This window comes from Phyllostomus hastatus, unplaced genomic scaffold (assembly GCF_019186645.2).
Source record: "Phyllostomus hastatus isolate PE091 unplaced genomic scaffold, TTU_PhHast_1.1 phas_contig_29, whole genome shotgun sequence".
Classification (NCBI taxonomy): domain Eukaryota; kingdom Metazoa; phylum Chordata; class Mammalia; order Chiroptera; family Phyllostomidae; genus Phyllostomus; species Phyllostomus hastatus.
The window spans coordinates 6097545-6115595 of record NW_025333835.1 but is presented as its reverse complement, the minus strand read 5'-3'; the positions used below and the strand labels follow the sequence as shown (position 1 = coordinate 6115595).

At 37.9% G+C, this 18051-nt stretch overlaps 2 protein-coding genes and 1 non-coding gene across 4 annotated transcripts in view; 1 reads left to right on the top strand and 2 right to left on the bottom strand.

The window, feature by feature from the left end:
- Positions 1-10053, bottom strand: part of ELF1 (E74 like ETS transcription factor 1) — a 125662-nt gene extending 115609 nt beyond the window's left edge. For both annotated transcript variants that reach the window (XM_045839004.1, XM_045839009.1), the window contains exon 1: positions 9931-10053. The gene's annotated coding sequence lies outside the window, so the exon portion shown is untranslated. The remainder of the gene's footprint in view (positions 1-9930) is intronic.
- On the bottom strand, positions 9829-9900 carry TRNAE-UUC. Its single transcript has one exon. It is a non-coding gene; the product is annotated as a tRNA-Glu (tRNA).
- Positions 10054-10625: 572 nt separating the features above from the next.
- The window catches only part of WBP4 (WW domain binding protein 4), a 29284-nt gene continuing 21858 nt past the window's right edge, over positions 10626-18051 (top strand). Inside the window, exons 1-4 of the mRNA XM_045839011.1 lie at positions 10626-10757; positions 11662-11734; positions 13952-14014; positions 14097-14220. Coding sequence (XP_045694967.1) covers positions 10756-10757; positions 11662-11734; positions 13952-14014; positions 14097-14220 — 262 coding nt within the window. The 5' untranslated portion in view covers positions 10626-10755. The remainder of the gene's footprint in view (positions 10758-11661; positions 11735-13951; positions 14015-14096; positions 14221-18051) is intronic.

Below are 18051 nucleotides of genomic sequence, written 5' to 3'. Positions count from 1 at the left end.
CTTAAGATAAAATTCAAAATCCTTAACATGTCCTACAATACCTTGTATGATGACACTTTCAATCCTCATCTCCCCCATCACATTTCACTTCAGTACAGCCTTCGGTGCCTTCTTTCATATCCCAAAGTATACCTACACTTTCTTTCCTACTTCAAAGCATTTGCAAAGTGCTACTCCCTCAACCTCCCCTTCATTCCCAATACCCTCTTTTGCCCCACCAATGCTTATTCATCCTTCAGCTCTCTATTTAAATGTCATTCCTTAAGGAAGACTTTTAGCACAGCCTTTTTTCCACCTTACTGTTAGGATGTAACCCTCCAGCACACTTATCTGTTCAGTGGAAGTCTGTCTCCCGTACCAAACCTAAGCTTCAAAAGGATCTTGTCTGCTTTTTTCATTTTTCTATCTCTAGAACCTAATACCAGGATATTGACCAAATTGGTAGCTTCAATCTCATTATAGATGCTTTTTACATTTTTACAACTTACATATCCAATATAAATTCATATATGCCTTTTAAAATTTTGAATTGTGGTACATAACATAAAATTTACCATTTTAACCATTTCTAAGCTTATAGTTCAGTGGCAATCAGTACATTCATGTGCAACCAGTTTCCAGAACTCTCTATCTTACAAAATTGAAACTCTGTACTCATTAAGCAACTCCTCATTCCCCCTCCCCCCAACTCCTGGCAATCACCATTCTATTTCTGTCTCTATGATTCTGGCTGCTCTAGGTACCACAAATAAGTGGAATCATGCAGTACTTGTCATTTTGTGACTGGCTTATTTCACTTAGTATAATATCCTCAGCATGTGTCAGAATTTCCTCCCTTTTAAAGGCTAAAAAATATTCCACTCTAAGTACACATATTTTGTTTACCCATCTATCCATTGATGGACATTCTAGTTACTTCCTACCGTTTGGCTAGTGTGAATAATACTCCTACAAACATTAGTATACAAATAACTCTGAGACAGAACCAAAATCCCTGTGCCCAATCCTTCAAAAGGCCACAACTCAAAATGTCTGAGTTTGGAGTAAGGAAAAGTTTATTGAGAAGACACCAACCAAGATGGGAGACCTGCTGGTGCTGCAAATTCATCTTGCTCACTGGACCAGGCCTGGAATTTTTAAGGGACTAGGGGGAACGGGTATGTGGAAGGGCTGGTGGGACAAGTTTTAACTTGAGGTCCTGGGAACTTGGCCATTTATGGTAAAGGGGTGTCAACACCCAATCTTCCAGGTCAATGGACCCTTAGCTTCTGAAAAGGTTCTGGTGTTCAAGTTCTAGTCATATCCTGATCATCAAACAGGACAGGATCATTCTGAATTGGTTTCGTAGTTATATAGCCATGAAACTGCTGGATCATATGATAATTCTATCTCTAATTGTTTGAGGAACTTGCCATACTGTTTTCCCTAGGAGCTGCACATTTCCATTTCCATGAACAGTACACAAAGGCCCCCAAATTCTCTACATCCCCGCCAATACTTGTCACTTTGTGTTTTTTAATAGTAGCCATACTAATAAGTGTGAGTTGACAGATTCGCTTTTATACAAACTTTATGTGCTCTCCTTTTCTACAAACATGTGGTAAAAAAGCCCTCTTAAAATATCCTCCATAAACTAACAAACATCTGAGAAGGTACTGAAAATGGAAAAAGAAGAGTCTTTCAAAGCAGGATTTTAAGGAACAATGAAATTGTGATTGGTGTGAAATGGGGAAAAAAAAAAGGAGGGTGACAAATAAAGAATAGGCATTCCCCTCAAATCTGAAATTCCCTGATGCCAACTGCCTACTCAGAGTTTTGAATTACTTAAGCCTATGCTCTGTCTCCAATCTGAGTATTTCCCCTCAGCCCTACCCCACCTGTGAGCTGGGACTTTGCCTGTGTTCCACGCCTTCCCATCATACTCTTCCCTTCTACTTAAGCTCCTGCAACTGCATCAGTGCCTGCTCTATTCTGTGGATCAATAAGTGGCAGGGACCATCATTCCCAATCGACAGGGTCATCTGTGTCTCTTGGCATAAGGAGGTATCAGTGATAAACACTGATGTTAGGAAAACTGGGGTAAAATCAATCCCATTATAATCTTAAAAGCTTGAATTAGTTAAACCTTAACACAGAGGAAAAGTTTCACACAAAGTGAGGTATCAACACATCCTATATCAAAAATATATCCTGGGCATGGTATTTTGAATCCGAAAGAAACTTGAACTCCACTAAAAGATTAAACTACAAATAAAGACAATCTAAAAGGACTCTGGATCTAGAAGTCTTTAGCTAAATACCCTCCAAGAGATCTAAAATAAAGGAGGAAAAGTTTTAAATAAAAGGTATTTATTTAATAGTAGTAATTTACGTTTAAAAATTTTTAAAAAACTATTAAAATGTTTGCACATGCACCCAACACACATACAAAACTTTATGGAACAGTTGTTACTGCCTTATCAAAATAAGTCATGTATGCTGGAATTACTTTTCAAAAAACAGTTTTATATTTACATTTGTGAAAACAAACCCAAGTGCAATAAGTAAAAGGGAACAATAACTACCATTATAGATTTAATAAATCATCATTCTAGCATGAAAGGCAGATACTATGTGATAACAAAGTTTCTTACCTATAGGCTGAATATTAAACTAAAAATTTCTTTAAAAATTCAATGTCATTTACAGTTTTAAAAACATGATAATGAAACCATTAAAGAAGTTAGAAAACAAATATATCTCTAACTTGACTATCTGGTAGTTCCAATATTTAGAAAAGAAGCAAACAAACTATTAAGTAATTTTGAAAGTTACTTTCCTTAAACATACCTAAGTATCGTAATTTTTTTATATGGCAAAGCTTATGGGCCTAGATAAACACTTACATCTTAAAAATTCATAGTCTACTTTGCTTAAAATTACACAGTATACATCAACTGTAGAATGTAAGATATAAATGTAGCAAAAAGTAATTTAAAAGTCACCCACAATCCCATACACTTACTTTGAAAAGGGGACAATCAAGCATTTAAAATTTATTACCATGTTGTCATGCTGTATTTTTGAGAAAAACTCAGAAATACTTAAAATCATTAACATTATATTTTTTAAAAAATCTCTCCATTACCAAAATGTAAGATCCCCAAGGTAAAATATCACATAACTTAAAAGGGCTAAGGCTTCAGTGGATACTCATCCATTCTCGTCCTCAGCCCAGATATCACAATCAGAAATATACAATTTCTGACCTCAGAATGCTGCTGCAGCCCATTTCTGCCTAACTGGTAACACAAATTTCAAACGCTAAACCCCACCCCTCCTGACACCTCAGGGAATACTAGTGTGCGAGCCACTTACAACATCAGGCTGTAAACACAGCTCATCTACTGGAAAAGTTTTGTAGAGTTCAAGATGGAAACATTTCCTGAGTTGCAGACAGCAAATAAGTCTTTCACAATAACCATTTCATTTTGATTCAGGCTAGTTTACCAGATTAATTTGTGAGCAGACTGCCTTCTAACAAAATAACATATAATGAAATCCAAATTGTTTACAACTCCATAATTACAATTAAGGACACTCATCAAAGCATGGAGAATTCCTAACAATAAAATCTAACTTCACAAAAATAGGAAGTGAAGACCATTTTCACTTAGATCAAAAAAAAGTAGAGGCAATTTTCACATATTTTTCAAAAAATATAACTCTCAAAGACAATACCATATGTATTACAAAATAGGATAAAAATAGTACAATATAAGAAAAAAAGACCATTTACAATAGGCCTACATGCCACAATGTTTTGAAAAACAAACTCTTTGATATGAAATTATTGGAGGACAGAAGCATGCCACCCAAAAAGCATTCCTGAATTTCTTTGTAACTTTTTAAGCTATTGATTTATTTTAAATTATATTTAAAAGCCTCAGAAAACAAATTTCAGCTTTTTATTTAATCAGCATAACTACATATACCAATGTTGAAGAACATAGACAATTTCAATAAAGTGAATTTCAAGTGAATGAAGATTTAGTTCTAAGTTATATTGTCCACAGGGTGGCAGTCTCACAGTCTTAACTTTGTCTCTGGATTCAATATACAAATTTCAGTGTTTGAAAAGCCACATACAGACACACAGGAGGGCAATAAAAATTTAATGTCTGACCATTCCTAGATACGAAAATTGCCTGTCCTCTAAGAAAAAAAAATTTGTATGCTTCATAACTTCCTAATTTCTTTTAGGAGTGTTTACTTCTGTATATCTTAAATTTTTCCTTAAGTGTACCTCCTTTGATCCTTTGTTTTGCTGCAACTGTCTTATTTAGGGAAGAGATTAGAAGCAAGGTGAGTTGTTGGATTATTCCTGTACTACAGGAGACCCTGACCATAGTCAAGGTCTAACCTAGGGAGAATGGGAGCAAGAATAGGAATAGGAAGATAGGAGTAGAGACCACAAACACAATCCTTCCATCGTCCAGTACATCCTTCACACTACTACCAAATTAACTTTATTTAAACACTTATATTACCTGAAGTCCCTTCTCCTAGCTAAGTAAATTCCTTATCCCAAAATTCAAGGACCTTCATAATCAGAACCTTCCAAAATTCATAATCAGAACACAAAATCTTCTATCTAAATGCTCTGCAAGAGTTGCCCTGGCCCATGTGGCTCAGTTAGTTGAAAAGTGGACATAAACCAAAAGGTCATGGGTTCGATTTCCAGTCAGGGAACATGTCTGGGTTGCAGGTTAGGTTCCTGATTGATTCTGATTGATTCTGTCTGTCTCATATTGATCTCTCTCTTTCTAAGCATGTCCTTGGGTAAAAATAAAATGTTAATAAATAAAATTTAAATATCCTGCAAGAGTCCAGGGAATTTGTAAAATAAACTTCACTTTTAACAGACTTGTAACTTCCTGGTTTTCACTCATTCAAATATTTTCTAAATACTCACACAGTGCCAAGCACTGCTCCAAGTGCTGACGATACTGAGGGGAACAAGTCAAAGTCTCTGCTTCAAAGCTGTACTCCTGACTGGACAGTCTTGAGCTGAGAACTGTTAGAAGAAAGGGGATAAACCCCCAGAAACTTCCAGCTCTGTTTCCTAAGTATAGGCCACTGGAAGAACACTAGGGGTTGACGGATAACAGAAAGACACCAGAGGATATCTGCCAACGCTAACATTGTTGGCTATAGATCCTAATCTATTTTTGCAGCCTTATCTCCCATTCCTATGTTACTTGTTTCCTCAGTTCAGTCGAAATGTTCTATGCTGACAACTGTTAAATGTGCCTGTGCTCCTGCCTCACCTCCCACTATATCACCTCCATCAGCAAAAGCCTAACCTGACTTGAAAGCCCATCTCAAATGCTGCCTTCTAGAGGAAATCCTTCCCCATTCCCTTCACACAAATCCAGATATTTTGGAGACCTTCAAACCCTTATAGCCACCCCTTGGTTTAGTCTCCTCTGTGCATTTATCCCACTACACACTCTATCATAATTAAAATATCTGTATATTTTAACCTCTTTCGTTAGCTATTTACTGAGCACTTGCTGCATTCCTGGACTATCTAACAGCTAGAGTTGTAGTGTTAAATTATTCCATGACTATTTTTAAATATTTGATATCCAAATGATAAATGCAAAATGTAGAGACAAATATTTTATATGCCTTTTATTGCTTCAATCTTTTTAAACGGCTTTGAGATATAATTTACATACCATAAAATTCATCCATTCAAAGAGAAGAAGTCAAATGTTTTTACAGAATTGTGCAGCCATCATCATATCTAATTTTAAGGCATTTTAATCATCCTAAAAAGAAACCTTGTCCTCACATTACCAGTCACTTCCCATCCCCCTATTAAGGCCCCCTCACCTCCCAATCCTAGGTAACCACAATCTATCCTCTTTCTCTATAGATTTGCCTATTCTGGAAATTTTATATAAATGGTACCATACAAGATGTGGTCTTTTCAGCCTAGCTTCTTTCACTTTGCATACCATTTTTGAAACTGATCAATGATGTGGTATGTACTAGTACTGCACTCAATTTTATTGCCAATAATATTCAATTGTATGCATATATCATATTTGATTTATTCATTCATCAGTGATGGGCATTTGGGTACTTTCCACTTTCTTCTTATGAATAACGCTCCTATAAACATTCATGCACAAGTTTTTGTGTGGGCATACAAGTATGTTTTAATTTTTCTTGGTTATATACCTTAGAGTGGAATTGCTGGGTTATATGGTAATTCAAAGTTTAATATTTTGAGAGAACTGCCAAACTCTTTTCCAAAGTAACTGCATCATTTTACATTTTCACCAGAAATGTATGAGAGTTCCAATATCTCTGTTGTTTCAATCTTATATAGAGTAAGAAGAAACTCACTATACAATATCCTTACTTCATTGAATTTATATTCCACTGGAATAACACAAGTAAACAGGAAAAAAATAAACACACTAACTTTAGATAAGAAAAAGGAGGGGGCCAAATATATGATGATGGAAAATGATCTGACTTTGGATGGTGAGCACACAATGCAATATATTGATCATGTATCATAGAAATGTACACTTGAAACCTATATAATCTTATTTACCAATGTCATTGCAATAAATTTAATAAAATGAAAAGGAGAAAATAAAATAGGGCAAACTAAACAGAAGTAACAAATCAAAGGAGAGTCCCTAGCTAGGGTGGTCCAAAAAGACCTGTCTGAAAAGGTAATGTTGATCTAAGGTGTGAAGAGCTGGAGGAGAAATATTCCAGGCAGTGCAAACAGCAAGAAATAAAAATGAGAAAAGAACAAATCTAGCAAGTTCAAGGAACAAAAAAGGAAGCCAGTGTGGCTTATGTATAATGAAGCAGAGAAGGTAGGAGATGAAGTTAGGGAGGTAAGCAGAGGCCAGATAATCTTGGGCCTCAGAGAGCATGGTAGTAAGATCTTTGGATTTTTAAAATGCCATTAATTTTTTTCATATCTTACAATTCTTTAAAAATAGGTGTTCATCTATGCAAACGCTTGCTGAACTTTTACATATCTTCTAATTGCAACTAATAGTAGCAAATATTAAGGAGACTATTTGGGTAAATCCATGCCATTTAATTAGCTATCACTTTATTTTGTGGCCTAAGACAGAACCACCAAATATGAGTACTGGTGGTGTTTTTGTAGTCGTACATATGAATTACAAACATATGAATGAATGCTTACAAATTTATCATCTACTCTTAACCAATTTAAGGTGTATGTATGCCTTACTGATAGTAACTAGCAGCTCTTTCTTAGGATATTAAGGTCATTTTCAAAAAAGCAAGCCACTAAGAACATAGTTGCAGATCATTCTCATAATTTAAACCTAGGTTTCATTTTTTATTGAATTCTAATTGACTGCTTTTCTCTATTCTACTAATTAAAAATATTTAATTGCTAAATATAAAACCTATGTTCACAAAATATTCTACATGTTTTTACAGGGTTAGAATCTTTTAAACGTGGTTTTTCACATATGCTACATTTGGTTTTTTTCAAAGAGACAAAAAAGTTCTTAAAACTCTAGTGACATAAATGTCACACCTTTGATAAAAGAACCTGTTACCTAGTCCCAGCTTCATCTCCAATGGCTCTAACTCCAGGCACTGTGTGCTCCTGCAGAACCAGACTACTTGCCAGCCTCATACTTGCTCCTCCACCTCAGCTTTATGATTCACATTCTCCATCAGGAGAAATCCAACCAGTTCAAGGTCCAGGCAAACACTCTCCCTTCCATGTCTCCTCTCCCGTCCTCAACCCAGAGTAGAACTGATTTCCCCTCTCTGTGCTCCTGCAGCACTTCCACAAATCAGAAGCTGCCTGACGCAACGCTGTCTGGTACAGCACTACAGGAAGCTGCATTTTGGACAGAACCATTGTCACCAAACCACTCCTCTCAGCATACCCTCAAGTACACATAGTAAAACTTTTTGCGACTAGTGGGTGCTCAGTGGAAAATCACATCCACTTTAGCACCATTTGGTAAAAGTACCATATGATAACCAAGTTATTTTAAAATGTAAGGTCAATAATTAAGCAATTAAGGCAGAGCAGTCTTTTCTTCCAAATTCGGATATAATTCTTTAGTAAATGGTTTCTTAATTATTACATAACTCCACTATTTAAATGAAACTTTTCCACTCTCATAACCTATTTAAGAACTTCTCAAAAAAGTTTGTGGGTGTTATGCATTATCAAGAATCTGTAGCCTTAATCCCAGATCACAGAGGTGAAAGATCTACATAGGTCATATAACTAATAACAAGGACCAAAATATACTAATTTATCCTGTATTCTCTAAAGCATCTAGTGCTACTTGGTATAGATCACATGTTCAAACATTTGAATTAATACAGATCATTTAAAAACTTTAGTTGTGGAGGTTTATAGTGTAAACATGATTAATCCTCCATCATGAATTTCATGTTAAATTAAGTCAAAATTCACTGTGCAGCTAAAACTATAAAACAGTTTGGGAATGCACATATTAACAACCAAAAAACATGGGGCCTCTGTTCTTAATATTGGCACTGACCAGAAACCCTGCACAAGAGCCACTTTTTCCTTCATTTGTTCTCAGAGGCCCAATAGACTAAACATTATATAGCTCGCCCCATTTTCTAACTTCAGCTTGCACTCAAGATAACGCTTTTGTTTCATTTACAACTCACATGCTGCTGACACAGCTACCCCTTCTTCGTAATAAACACAAGGCTTCTATATTTAAAAATACAGTGAAACTTTGTTGTAACATCCCCTCCCAGTCTCCGGCCAATATTCTCTTCGAAGCCCCACCTCCACCCCAGAGTTTTCTATCATCGGTGCTCAAGGCGTTAGACCCACACTTTGAAGTCAATTTTCTTTTTTCAACACATCTTATCGTAATGTTATTTTTCTTCTCCGCAGCCCGTGTGTATATGTGTATGTTTTGTAGTTTTTAAAAGAAAAAAGGGGGAAAAAGGATTCCCCTCCCCTGAGGCCTTCCCAAGTAAAAAGCCTGAGGTACTTGTGAACTGAAGCTAGCGCGCCCTTGTCAAGCTGGGACGTAGTCGCTAGCAGGGCTCACGTGCTGCAGCAGACCCGGGCGGACGCGCGGCTTACGCCACGGTGACTGGCAGCTGCGCGGCTTACGCCACGGTGACTGGCAGCTGCGCGACTGCGAAAGCGAGCCCGCGGGCACTCTGGCTAGCAGGCTAGCCGCGCCGCCAAGCGGGGAAGTCGCGCCAGCCCGGGGCAAGCGGCCCCTGGAAGGCTGCTTTGTGTCGGGGGTGGGTGAGAGTTCTCATTACTACCCAGCGAGGAGTTATCAAGGGCTGCTAGCAGAGCGCGGACTCCGGGGCGCCGAGGCTAGGGGGCAAACGTCCCCCCTTCTCTAGCGACTGTTGGAGGGGGTAGGCGGAGGAAACCGTGGGCCAGAGGAGCGCGCTGGGAGGAGATAAGGCGAGGCTGGAGTTAATCAACACCTCCCGAGCGCTCGGAAAAGGATGGCTGGGGGCCGGAGTGGCGAGAGGAAAGCCCGGGGAAAGTGAAACTTGTTCCTGGCTACCCAGCCCTGCCAGCCCCCGGCGGAGAGAGAGGCAGCGCAGCGCAGAAGCTCCTCCAGTCTGCCCGGCGCAGTACTCGTGACTCCCAAAGCCACAGCCCCAGTCAAGGCACAAGTGAGAAGTGCATGAAGGCTCGTTTTCCACAAAGTCACTCGTTGTGGGGTGGGAAGGGAGCCAATCATTAGAAATAAAATGTTAGTTGCCCAAACCTTTAAAATAAAAAAAAAACTTCTAACATTCCCATACCGGGAGTCGAACCCGGGCCGCCTGGGTGAAAACCAGGAATCCTAACCGCTAGACCATATGGGAAGTGCTGTTGAATGTGCCTTGTTGACTCACCTGACAAGCGTCCCTGCCACGGTGCCTCCTCCCCACCTCCTGTCGTTGCTACCAGCGCCGCCGCCTCAGTGCCAATCGAACCGCTCCCGCCGCAACCCTCAAGCTCCAGAGCCGGGGAACAAGCCCCGACGCAGCGCGCGGGCGTCGAGGAAAGGGAGTACGTCCGCTCCGCCGCCTCAGGAAAGTTCTGAGGAAAAGTCCAGCAACTCGCGGCCCGAAACCAGCTGTTTCACTTTTTTTTTTTTTTTTTTTAACTCTACCAACACCACCCAGCCTACAGGTCCAGGTTGCTCCTCTGGGCAAAGTGCGTGCGGAGTACTTGGCAAAAGTTGAGGGCGGCGACGTCTCGGGGAACAGCTGTTTGCGTTCGGGACGAAGGCGGCGCGCGAGCTCCTTGGCCCCAAGCCAGCGAGCCTAGAAGGGTGGACGTAGAGGTTCCCAGGGTGAGAGAGAGAGAAGGCGGGAGGACGCGGGCAATTGAGGTTTCAGGTCCCGGGCCTTCAGCTTGAGTCCCGTCGCGCTTTTGCCCCTTCTCAATGACCTCAACCGCTTTATACTGACCCCACCTCTCAGGAGTCCGGAGTACCTCCCCTGTAGGGGGAGGGGACGAGGAGGAGATTTTTGAACGCGGATTGAGTAGTCTGAGCACCCGTAGTTGGGAACCGTGGAACCCTGACCCAGGGGTAGGACGGCGGTGTTGGGGCTCGGAAGCTTGGGTGGGCCTTGCTCCTGGCCCGGCTCCTGGCCCCGCTGCTTCTCGCCCCGCGTGAGGAACGCCAACTTGAGCCGGACCCGGGGGCGACGCGCGGAGCGGCTGGTCCAGTCATGTGAGTTGGATCTCAGCCTCTGAACAAGGATGTGTTGTTTTTCCGAGTGGCCCTTTCTCTGCTGGGTCTTTCCCTCCGCCCCTAGCCCCCTTTCCGCCCCCGCCCCCTGGCAGGAGGCGTGACGGATGAGCCCTTAACTCGCTCGGGACCGATCCGGGACCGGCTGCTTGGGTTCTCTGGGCGGGGTGGAAGTGCTGCCTCATAGAGTGCCCTGGGAAAACAGAGGATGGGAGGGAGATTAGTGGACAGTTGAAGTTGGACGGCTCCGTCTCGAAACGACGGAGCGCTCCTTCCACGTACACAGTCGGTGGTCGCCAGCAGCCTTTTGGTTTCTGCAGTGCTTGAAACTTGGGGTATTGTGAAACTTGAGAATTGGGCTGTGGCCACCACTGACTCCTCCGTTCACTAGACGCGGCCAGTCCCGGTTAATGATTTTTTTTTTCCTTGTCTTGCCAACTGAGAGGTCCCTTGGCTTTTCGAACTCTCTCTTGCCCTGAGGCTCAAGAACAAATTGTATTAACTGATGGTCTCTGAGGACCCACAGTCTCCCACCAGAGGAATCTTGGGCTTTGTTTGTTCTTTTGGTGGAACTAATTTGATTTAAGGTAAACTTGATGAGTTTCTTCAGGCCTCCATTACAACAACCTCTCAAAATGCCAGAAAACGGAACGGAAAAGATAAACCTTCTCTCAGATGTTTGTTATTTCTTTACACTGATGACATTAAAAAAAGAGGGAGTTTTAAACCCAGTGCAGACTTGTCTTCTCCACTGGCGACAATTTCACTTGACTGCTTCAGTCAGGTAGCAAAGACTTACATTTCAAAGTCTAATAAAATGTAAAGCATGTAAAGTTTTAACTTTTTAAGTTATAAGTAAGCTTAGACTTGTTTTTCCCTTTTTCAGGGCAGACTACTGGAAGTCACAACCAAAGAAATTTTGTGATTACTGCAAGTGCTGGATAGCGGACAACAGGCCTGTATGATAATTCCACTATTAGAGATTCTGATAATGTATTTATGTGAAGTGTACCTTTTTGATCCAAACTCGAGTTTACAAACCATTTTCATATACATTGCTTTAGATTTTTCAAAACATTGAAAGATTTCTATTATATTTTCATTCCTTGTAGGAAACCCCTGTGTGCTTGCTTTCTTTTCATCAGCCTAAATTTGATTATATATTTATTAAGCCCAATTATTTCACTATGACCCTCAGTCTAATTCCTAATCAGGAATTCCTAATTTCCTAATCAGGAAATGAACATCAAGTGGGTAATCTCATCTATGTCTGTGAAATATCTAGCTCTGATGGTGTTTGTAACAGGTACAAGTGGAAAGCCCTTACTTAATATGTAAAAAGAAACACTGTAGTTTTTCTAGTTTTTTGCTAGAGATAATTAAATATATTTAATACAGAGCTTTATGTCTATAAATGCATAAATTTGAAAGAACATCATGACTCCTGTCATGGAATATGAAAGTAGCAACTCTATTAAGCAAGTTATATTACTGTATTTTTTAGTCTAGTTTCAGCTTTTAAGACATAAAAAGCAGCATTATTGCTTTTTTTAACCCTTCTCATGCAGGTACATAGTACTTACACACTAGGGTATTTTTGAAATATGTTGCATATACATATCCTTTTTACTTGGTAGAACTGGGTGCAAAAAAAGAATGGTAGCCCTGTCTGTAACAATGTTCTTTTGTTCGGTAGACATTTTGTCTACAGAGAGTTGGGTGATGATTTTCTTTTGGGTTTTGTTTTGTTTTGGGTCTTGTTGAATAGTTGCTAAAGTTCTTGACTATCTTTTTTGACTTAGACTGCCCTTACAAATAAATAAATGCCAAAGATTTTAAAACCTACACAAATCACCAATAGTTGCCCTTATTTAAAGGTACCCAAGAAGTTTAATGGATTTTGAGTGAGGTAGAATATAAAATTCCTCTAGGATAGTCTTTCTTTATCTCCTTGATTTGCTAATACACATGAATGTAACCATTAATTAGAAACAAAATTAATTTATTTTTGAATGGGCCTATAATAGTCTTTGTGGGGTATAATCAATTTTAGGAAAATTAATATATGAAAAATAAAGGATGAACCATTTACCTTAAAAGTCACACTTTTAAAGAGAAATTCACAGTGATATTTTAGAATAGCTCAGCTAATGCATTGTGTAAGATTTCACAAAATTTGTTTTTACAAAGTTTACCAAATAATTCTCATTGCATACAACCATAGGGAGCATTTCTGGCTGTTTTAAATAGATAATAACATTTACTCAACCACCTTTGTCCCCATTCATCCAACTTACCGTCATTCCTCATAGATTACTACTTTTCCGTATAAAGGTTATTACTTTTTCTAATTTTCTTGTGTATCATTCTATTGTTTCTATATGGATATAGGTACAGGTTTTTATTCCGTGTATATATAGGTTCTTATTCCAATGTACATAAAAGGTAGCATGATATATACACTGTTCTACACCATAGTTTTTGTTTTGTTTTGTTTTAATTGAACAGTATATACTGGAGCTCTCTCCACATTAATTTTTAGGGAGCTTTTTTCCTTCTCTATTTTAGCAACCTAATTTAGATAGATAGTTCCAAATTGCCCTGCATAAAAGTTTTACATTTTATACCATTACCACATTATATAAAAGCATTTGTTTACTATTTTTAGGATAAATTTTTTAATGTCTACTTTTCTCCCAATTTAGTGGAAAATGGTTCTAAGGATCATTATTAATTGTCCTAATGTGGCAAATAGAGCAGTATAAATTCTATACACCTACAGGTTTTGACATTTTATGTTGAGAGGTGTTTCTTAAAGTTAAGATGTTTTTCCACTTCTCTTTTGGCTTCATGTCGTTTGAGTCCTCATTACAGTTGAGTTCACTAGATTAGTCATCAAGTGTACCTTGTATTTTTCTCCATTAATATGGTCACTGTACTTTATTTTAAGCACTAAAGAAGACCTAGTCAGTGGGTGTAATAATAAATAATGTAGTTCAGTTCTGTAACATCATTTGATAAAAAGGGCCAATTTGCACTAAAATTATATTTTATCTTTTCTACCAGTCATTTTAGTTTTAATTTTATGTTCCATTCCCAATTTTGCTGTTACTTTACTGTGAACATTATGATGTTTATGTAGTTTTCCTTTGTATTTTTTCTTTTCATTTTTCAAGAGTGTTGAATTTCATGAAAGAGGAAAGAATCATAAGGAAAATGTGGCAAAGCGGATCAGTGAGGTAATTTAGTTTGATTCTTTCTTTGACAATTTTGCTATGTAAATATCAGTTTTTTATCTAGCTTTTACTGTATATGTCTTAGATTAAACAGAAAAGCCTGGATAAGGCAAAGGAAGAAGAAAAGGCATCAAAGGAGTTTGCGGCAATGGAGGCAGCTGCCCTGAAAGCATACCAAGAGGATTTGAAAAGGCTTGGCTTAGAGTCAGGTAAAAAGAACAGCCACTGTGTTTTAAAAGTAACATCAGAGGTCATGCTAAGTTAGCTTTTATTGTTTCCATGAGAAGGTTATACACTCAGGTTATATTCTGAGTGCTTTTCCTAGGAATCATTGCACTATTTAGACTAGGAGAGAGCTTGTGCCCCATTGTTTTGCTTTTTTTTTTCTTACACAAATTCTTTTAATAGGTCACCAATAAATACGTTTGACCCACATTTCTGGAAGAGAGCTTTTATTTGAGAATTAATTTTCTTTCTAAACATTCAGAATTTGACTATGAATTACCATTAAATTTTTTTATTTTTTACATAGTCATACCATTGATAGATTCCTTTTTAAAAATTTTTTTAGAATTTTATTTTTGAAAAGACTTTTAAAGTGCCACCAATTGGTTTTTTCCCCCCATTGTGTAGATATTTATTAATCCAAAAATCCAACACAGACTGTATGTTGCTAATTAACAGTTGTGTGATAAGGACATTGCAAGATTTCCTTTTATTTTTTTTTCCACCCACACCTTCTCCCTTCCCCAGGTATCCCCACCTGCCACCCTCAATCCTACCCACCTTTGGCTTTGTCCCTTTGTCCTTTATACATGTTTCTTGATGACCCTTCCCCTTTTTCACCCCATTACCCCCTCCCACCTCCCCTCTGGTTACTGTCAGTTCTTTATTTCAATGTCTCTAGTTATATTTTGCTTGCTTGTGTGTTTTATTGATTAGGTTCCACTTGCAAGTGAGATCCTATGGTATTTGTCCCTCACCACCTGGCTTATTTCACTTAGCACAATGTTCTCCAGTTCCATCCATGCTATGGCAAAGGGTAGGAGCTCCTCCTTTCTTTATGTTGTGTAGTGTTCCATTGTGTAAATGTATCATAGTTTTTTGATCCATTCATTTACTGATGGGCACTTAGGCTGTTTCCAACACTTGGCTATGATCATTGGGGTGCATAGGTTCTTTGGAATTGGTGTTTCAGGATTCTTAGGGTATAATCCCAGCAGTGGAATTGTCAGTTCAAAAGGCAGTTCCATTTTTAGTTTTCTGAGGAAATTCCATACTGTTTTCCACAGTGGCTGCGCCAGTCTACATTCCCACCAACAGTGCACTAGGGTTCCCTTTTCTCCACAACCTCATCAGCACTTGTTGTTTGTTGCTTTGTTTATGATGGCCATTCTGACCAGTGTGAAGTGGTATCTCATTGTGGTTTTCATTTGCATCCTTCTGATGGCTAGTGATGCTGAGCATGCTTTCATATGTCTCTGGGCCCTCTGTATGTCCTCCTTGGAGAAGTGTCTGTCGAGGTCCTTTGCCCATTGTTTTTTTTTTAGTTGTTGTTCAAGTACAGTTTTCTGCCCTTTACCACCATCCCAGCCTGTTTTTTTAATTAGGTGGTTTATCTTCCTGCAGTGGAGTCATGTGAGTTCTCTGTATATTTTGAAGATCAAACTCTTGTCCAATGTATCATTGGAAAGCATATTGTCCCATATGCTTGGTTCTCTTTGATTTTTGCTGATGTTTTCTTTAGCTGTGCAGAAGCTTTTTATTTTGTTGAAGTCCCATTTGTTTATTCTTTCCTTTATATCCCTTGCTCTAGGGGACATAACACTTTTGTTTTGTTTTTAAAGCTTCATATTTTAACACCTCCATTCATGACAACTAAATGACCTTGGTAGTTATTTAATGCTAGTTCTGTCTTAGGTCAGTGGTTCTGTCTTAGGTCTGTCTTAGTTCTGTCTTAGGTCAAATGTCTCATTTCAGAGACATTTCAGTTTTTTAGGTATTCTAATTATTTGGCTAAAAGAATCTATTTATTAAAAAATAGGCATTGTGCCCTGACCAGTGTGGCTCAGTTGGTTGGCTTGGCCACCATCCTGCAAAGCAAAAGGTTGCTGCTGGTTTGATTCTAGTCAGGGTACATGCCTGGTTGCAGGTTTGGTCCCCAGTCAGGGCAAGTATGAGAGGCAGTTGATTGAAGTTTCTCTCTCACATCAGTGTTTCTCTCCCTTTCTCCCTCCCTTCTGCATTCTCTAAAAATAAAATATTTTTAAGGCATTGCATTATAACTATATAGTTCACTTTATCTATATGGTAAAAACCATATAGATCATGTTTGTTTATGTGGTTGAATAACAACGAATTGGCTTTTTGTGGACAAATTACAAATTAACTGACTATTGCTAGAAGATAGATGATTTTTTTCTTTTTGATTTTTTAATTGAATATATTTGATGTAAACATAAATTCAAGGTATACAATGTGTTGCTTTGATACACTTATATATTGTAATACCATCATCATTGTAGTGATGTTTATCACATTATCTAATTGTGCAATATTTTTTACTGTATTCATTACTCTATGCCAGTGATTTTCACCTTTTTCATTTTATGGAATACATAACCTAATTACTAAAATTCTGCAGCACACCAAAAAATATATTTTTATCAATCTGACAAATAGATATAAAGAAAAAAATAAATGTTAATCCTTACCTGAGAATATGTTTTTATTGATTTTAGAGTAAAAGAAAGGGAAAAAGAGAAAAAGAAATATTGATGTGAGATTAATCGATCATTTGCTTCCTGTATGTACCCCAACCAGGGGTTGAACCTGCAGTCCTTTGGTATATGGGATGATGCTCCAACCAACTAAACTACCCAGCCAGGGCAATAGGTATCATTTTGATTCATTCACACCAGGTGGCTCTTGTGTTGGCTATTTTTCATCTTTTTTTTCTTAGCTGAAAATGACTGCTTGTAATGGTGTTTAATAAAGGGTATAAAATGCCATAAAAATACCAAAATTTATTTTATTAAATTCTTCCACATTAACATTTAGGTTGCTTAGAGATTTTAATTGTTAGAATGCTTCAGAACATCCTCAGGTATGTGTGTTTTCACATTTATCCCTGTAAGTTTACTTTAGAAGTAAATCCCTGTAGAAGTGAGATTGCTGAATCAAAGCTGAATATATTTTATACATTAATAGTTAATACCAACCTATCTTCAGTAATGTCTCCAAGGTTTATACTTTTCCTAGAATGAAATTAATTTATTAACTGGTTTTGGGAATAACTGGCTAGTTCTTTAGAAAAAAGTAAAGCCATAAAAACTACCTATTTTTTCACACCCATTGATTAGACTAACACTGGATTTGGTTATTCTTTTCAGTATGTATTCATCTAATGCAAAAAAATCACATTTATTTGTATATCTTTGAATATTAGTGAAGGTAAGTGTTAATTTTCTGAATTACATTTGTACCCTTTGCCCATTTTTCTATTACACTATTGGATTTAAAAGGGATTTAGGAAAATTACATCTTCTGCCATATTTTTTATAAATATTTGTCATTTGTTTTTCTTGTGTATATATTTTTGTTTTTATTTTTACCATACAGAATATTTGAACTTCTTTGTAGTAAAATTTAACATTGTTTTACTTTGTGTTCTTTTTGTAAATATCTTTGATCTGAAATTTATATTGGTATAAAAATATTGGAGGTACCAGGTCAATCAAGATAACTACACAAAAAAGAAATCAGTTTCTGCTTCCCAGTCTGCTTTTTGGATAGAAAAATCTCTTCCATAGAATATTTTAAGAACCCTTACAGTTTGTGAAGTGAATTTGAAATACCTTAACTTTCTTCCAAATAATTAGCCTGTTAGTCCAACATCATTTATTAAATGATCTCTCCTTTTTTCTAGTAAGAAACACCAGCAATCTGTAGTTGGAGCTAGTTCTGTACTGTTCTGTTTCAGTCACATGTTTGCCTGTTCCTGGATCGGTTTTATACTGTTGGTCTTTTTTACTATTGCT